The 6,000-nt window shown below is 47.6% G+C and overlaps 1 protein-coding gene across 1 annotated transcript; it reads right to left on the bottom strand.

Moving 5' to 3' along the window:
- Positions 1–3,032: 3,032 nt before the first annotated feature.
- LOC135392254 (uncharacterized protein K02A2.6-like) lies at positions 3,033–4,328 on the bottom strand. The gene has a single exon (XM_064622972.1). It carries the CDS (start codon positions 4,326–4,328, stop codon positions 3,033–3,035), a length of 1,296 nt encoding a protein of 431 aa, XP_064479042.1.
- Positions 4,329–6,000: the final 1,672 nt, after the last annotated feature.

The raw sequence follows: 6,000 nt of genomic DNA on the forward strand, positions 1-6,000 counted from the left end.
ACATGGTAGGCCTTGGCAATATGGGAGAGATCTTGCCAGGGCCACTGCAGGAGATGGTACGTCGGATCTACGCCCGTTACAAGAACGTCTGCATAACGGTTCCTGACGGACCCCTGGGACTGATGAGCGAATTTGTGAGCTTGTCCAACGCAGAATTCAACTACATCACTGCAGACATCGTGGACCTTCTTGCTCGTGCCATCGCTCATATTAAGCACACCCTGCGGAAGCAGCGACATTTGCAAGCAGTCTACATCGCCAATTTGGTCATTGATTTATTGAAATACCGATTGGTTATTGACATGCAACGCATTAAACAGTCCGAATAACTTTGACGAGACCCTGTGTGTTCTTTCACTGAAACATCTTTATTGAATACAAACAAAAGATTTGGTCAATAAATGCCTGCACCCTCCCTCCCTTGTCTGATCATCTCGTAATGCTGCGTTCGTGAGATCAGACGTGCCTGAAAAGGGGAATCTTCATCGCAGCGCCGTCATTGCGCGGGTCACTGCACCAGCACGATGACAGAATGGTAATTCTTTTCGTACACCCATTCCGCTACCACACTGCCACGATGACCCGTGCTTCTCCTGTCTGCGAGAGAGAGAGAGAGAAGCATGTCTCAACTAGAACTTTTATTCTCGATTACATGCGCGTGCAGCTCTTTGTTCCACGGTTATTCGATGCCTGACGTCGACGGTCTCGGGCTCTCGTCCGGGTTTTCCGGTGCTGCACAAAGAGGGAGGACTATCGTAATGCGATACTGTCATGTCTTTCAGAAGCAGCACACCATTAACAGACACAACAAACTTTATTGGTCCGCGGCGTGCGGACCCTAACTGAACATTACATGAGAAGCGGTTGCAATGAAGAAGAGACAGATCGTGACATGTGCTTAAATAGGAAAAGGTGGTGGGCGTAGCCGTTATCACACAAGTCCAAGCGCACATGTTATCACACTTGATACTACATATCACTTCGTCCTATCGTCGCGTGGCGACCGCAGCCTGTCTTTCGATAGGCGCGTTGCATGTGCCAGGTTCGGAACTTCCAGTAGAGTCCCACCACAGGTCGTTTGCTAATGATCCTTGGTGCTGAACTTGATCAGGATACCCAGAGGTCAGAAGCTGGTCCTGATGTCTTCTCCAGACATGAACTCCCGTCCGGGTTGATACCTTCACCTGAAAAGACACTGGCCCCGACTGTCCAACAATCACACCTCTTAACCACTTAGGGTGGCCCCGGTAATTTCGCACAAGCACTGTATATCCAACGTTGAATGTTCTTGCGCGAGCACGTCTGTTGATGGCACCCTTGAACTGTCGATGTTGGACTTCGGAGTGCAGCGATGGCCTTACAAGATCCAATCTGGATCGTAGACGCGTACCCATCATGAGTGTTGCCGGACATTCCCTTGTAGTGGTATGTGGCGTGTTGCGGTAAGTCATCAGGAAATTGTACAATTGCAGATGTAGAGGACGAACGTTGCTCTTCTTAAGCCCTTGCTTCAGGGACTGAACAAATTGTTCTGCGATGCCATTTGTCGAAGGGTGATACGGCGCGTCAGCACGTGGCGAATTCCGTTAGCGCGCCCAAAACTTTTGAATTCTTCTGAGATAAATTGTGTACCATTATCTGATACGATAGTCTCTGGCAATCCATACCTGCTGAAGGCTTCCCGCAATTTCTGAATTGTCGCTGAAGACGTCGTGGAAGGCATCTCCCACACCTCCGGCCACTTGGAATGCGCGTCAACTAAAATGAGAAACATTTTGTTCATGAACGGTCCCATAAAATCAATGTGCACTCTTTGCCACGGCTTCGTTGGCCATACCCAGGGATGCACTGGCGGTGAACATGGATTGTTGCGTTGCTGCTGACACTGATTGCAGATTCTTGCCGTCTCTTCTATGTCAACATCAATCGATGGCCAGCAGATGTAACTGCGTCCCAATTCTTTCATCCGCACGATTCCTGGGTGGGAATTATGTAGTTCGTCAAGCATTTGTCTTCTCAGTGTTGGTGGAACAATGACACGTAGTCCCCAAAGAAGACATTTCTGCTGCACGGACAGCTCGTGGCGACGTTGAAAGAAAGGTTTTAACTCCTTATCTGTGACATGCGCAGGCCATCCGTGGAGTGTGTACGCCATCACGGTTGATAACACGCGATTTCTTTTTGTTTCTTTGGCGATGTCTTTGCAGGTTACAGGAGCGTGTCCACCCAGAGATGAAAAAAAGAACTGACATCGTCATGCTGTTCGCCTTCTGTGCTCGGCAGTGGTAGCCGTGATAAGCAGTCGGGTTCAACGTTATCTTCTGACGAAGGGTGTTCAAGTGAAAAATCGTAAGCAGATAACAAAACCGCCCATCGCTACAGGCGTGCAGCGGCGATGGTTGGTATTCCTCGTTTTGGCTCGAAAATAAACTGAAGTGGCTTGTGGTCCGTCAGAAGTTGAAAATGCCGGCCGTATATGTACGCATGAAATTTCTTGACGGCGAATACTAATGCCAAACCTTCTTTTTTGAGATGACTATAGTTCCTTTCGGCACTTGACAACGTCCTTGACGCGTATGCAATGGGTCTAATGCGGTCTGGTCCTATGTGCGACAGAACGGCACCTACCCCATACGGGGAGGCATCACATCCAAGCTGAATCGGCTTTGCTGGGTCGTAGTGTGTTAATACTGCAGTCGAAGCAAGCATGTCCTTCACCTCTTCGTACGCATTTTGGCATTTTGAGTCCCAAATCCACGGTTTGTCTTTACACAGAAGGTTGTTCAGCGGATGCAACACAGACGATAAGTTCGGAAGGAACTTTCCATAATAATTTATCATTCCAAGAAATGACTTTAGTTGTCGCTTATCTTTTGGGGTGGGCGCACACAAAACAGCTTTGACTTTTTCTTGCGTTGGCCTGATGCTCCCAGAATCAATTAAGTGTCCCAAATATTCCAGTCTTGGTTTAAAAAAGTCACATTTGTCGCCTTGTACTCTAACACCCTTTTCCAGCAGAGTCTTTAGAACTGCTAAGTTGCGCAAGTGATCTTCGTCTCTCTCTTGCCAGTGACTAGAATGTCGTCTAGGTAGCACGTAACACCAGGTAACTTTTTCAGCATTGAGTCCATAACTTTCTGGAAAATCATGGGCGCTGGAGTTATCCCGAATGGTAGGCGGTTCACGGCGTACAAGCCTAAGTGAGTGTTGATGGCCAAATATTTCTTAGAGTCGTCATCCACTTCGAGTTGTTGATATGCGCGACTGAGATCGATGCGCGAAAAGTTCTTTCCACCACCCAGGTCGGCTAACAGGTCATCGATTCGTGGTAGTGGGTATTGAACACTGACTAAAATTGGGTTGATCGTTACCTTGTAGTCACCGCACAATCGTATCTGTCCATTTCTTTTAACGACGGGCACCACGGGTGTCGCAAATTCCAACGTTTCAATAGGAGTAATAAATCCCATTGCTTCCATGTTTTTCAATTCCTTTTCTACCCTTGGCTTTAGCGCGAAAGCTACTGGGCGCGCCTTCAAAAAACATGGCCGAGCATTTTCTTTCAAGTGCAGCTTTACAACTTCTCCCTTTATGTGGCCCAGGTCGCCTTTGAATAAGCTAGAGTACTTTGAACACGGTTCCGATATGGCTCTAGAACAGTTCTTGTTTTCCTGCGCTCTTGATGCGTCAAGTTTATGCACGCTAGTCCAGTCGAATTTGATATGCTCTAGCCAGTCGCGCCCAATCAGTGATGGACCATGGTCACGGATGACATGCAGAGGAAGACTGTAACGTTGACCTCTGTACTCCACTGTCACTTCCAGTACTCCCAACGGCTTCAACATTTCGCCCGTTAACGTGCGCAGAACGACATTTGTACAATTTAGGCTGACATCAGAAAACATTCGCAGATAGTTTTCTTCTGAAATGACTGACACCGCAGCGCCGGTGTCGAGCTCCATGTTCACCTTTTGGCCTTCAATGTCAACTTCAAACCACATGGGAGCAATGCTGCTTTCCAAGCTGTTCAATTGAATCGGCGAACAGTCGCTACTCGTTATGCTCAGATTTCGGAAAGATTTCGCCGTGCCTCTTGCTTGCATTCCCTTCACAGTTCGTTTTGATAAGCACGCTCGTTGAATGTGACCTTTCTTCCCGCATCGAAAACATTTCGCACTGCTGAACGGACAGTCTTTGGTGATATGTGCGGTTGCTTTACAGCGGTAGCACGATGTGCGCTGTGGTTTTTGCTGAGGTGGCTCAGTCTTTCGGCAAGTTACTTGGAGTCTTTGTACTTCTGCTGTTAAGTTCATGGCAGCTAGAAGCATTCTTACTTGCTTGCTCCAGTGAGAGCACTTTTTCTACAGCTGTTTTAAATGTCAGAGTTTCGTCTTCAGCAAAAAGACACTTTTGTATATCCATTCGCTGGAGTCCGGTTACGAATCGGTCTCTCATGGTTTCTCATTCTTCTCATGGTTTGTACCGAATTTGCAGGTTTGTGCCAGATGCTTGAGAGCAGCAACAAAATCTGCAATAGTCTCGGAATCTTTTTGCTTTCTTACGTGGAATTTCGCTCTTTCCGCAATGACGGAGGGCTTTGGTGATAGATGTGCTCTGAGCGCCTGCTTTAATTCGTCTATAGTCTTTGCAGTAGGCTCTGACGGTGCAACAAGGTCGGTTAAGAGACGATAAGTTTTTGGTCCTATGAGAGTGATGAAAGCATGGACCTCCAGTTCCTTAGGTATCGGATTTACTGCCAAATACGATGAAACGCGCTGCTCGTACGTCGTCCATTCTGATATAGACTCATCAAATGGCTCAATACTGCCAATTAAAGGCGTACCTGTGCTCATGGTGCGGTGTGCTGTAGAGGGTTCATCACCGGACGTCATGTTGTCGCTTTATAGTATCCCGAAAGGCACAATATCCAAAACGCTGCTGAACACCAAGTTGAGCAAGGCAGGGTGTCCAACTCTCGTCGCCATTTATGTCATGTCTTTCAGAAGCAGCACACCATTAACAGACACAACAAACTTTATTGGTCCGCGGCGTGCGGACCCCAACTGAACATTACATGAGAAGCGGTTGCAATGAAGAAGAGACAGATCGTGACATGTGCTTAAATAGGAAAAGGTGGTGGGCGTAGCCCGTTATCACACAAGTCTAAGCGCGCATGTTATCACACTTGATATCAGATACGCGTCAAAACACTAGGAAAGCTTACCATATTCGCAGCTACCATAAGGGAAGGAGTGTACGGCATCCACGAGATAGCGTTTGTCGTCGTAGGGGACCAAGCTCTTCTTGAGTCTCGAAATGGTGTACATCGTTTGCTTTATACTCTGGATGGTGCACTGCTTCTGAGAGACAGCCTTTTCATTGAACAGAGAATCTCGGTACACTTCGTGCAATAAATGTTTCCTCACCACGTCTTTCTTAACTCCTTTCACTCTCGCGATCTGTTTGTGTGCCCAAGCCAAGAGGATGCTGTACATTTTCGCTCGGATGGCTACGACTTCCTGAATAACTCCGCCCCCCGTCTCGTCTTTGAAGTACCCCATCTGACTCGCGTGCTCGTCGTTGAAAAGTGGGTGGTCTGGCGGATAGGAAGACAGATCTAACTCACTCTCAATCTTCATCAGCTGCTCTTCCAGGCTTTCACACGTGAGGGAAAAAAATATGCTGTCCGTGTCGCTATAGATCAATTGCACTGGACATGTCAAGCGAGAAAAGAGCGACTCGTAGATGAAGCTGTACATTCGGACTTTTGCCTGCCATTTCAAGAATGGCAAAGCCCACGTAAAGGGGGTGCGTGCATTTGATGCGGCGTTGCTTCATCTCGTACAAGATGCACTTATCACTCAGAATGTGAAAATGCTGACTGTCGACGGAGCTAGCTTTTTGGAGCGCGCTTTCTTTGTCGTAGGCTATAGCGTACCTTTTCATGCGTCTCACATTTTGTATTGACTTACCGAACGTGCTGTTCGACATGGTTTTGTA

This window comes from Ornithodoros turicata, chromosome 4, assembly GCF_037126465.1.
Source record: "Ornithodoros turicata isolate Travis chromosome 4, ASM3712646v1, whole genome shotgun sequence".
NCBI classification, from domain to species: domain Eukaryota; kingdom Metazoa; phylum Arthropoda; class Arachnida; order Ixodida; family Argasidae; genus Ornithodoros; species Ornithodoros turicata.

Excerpts from the sequence above, each read along its gene's own strand:
- LOC135392254 (XM_064622972.1), bottom strand. The coding sequence starts at position 4,328 with ATGCTTCTAGCTGCCATGAACTTAACAGCAGAAGTACAAAGACTCCAA.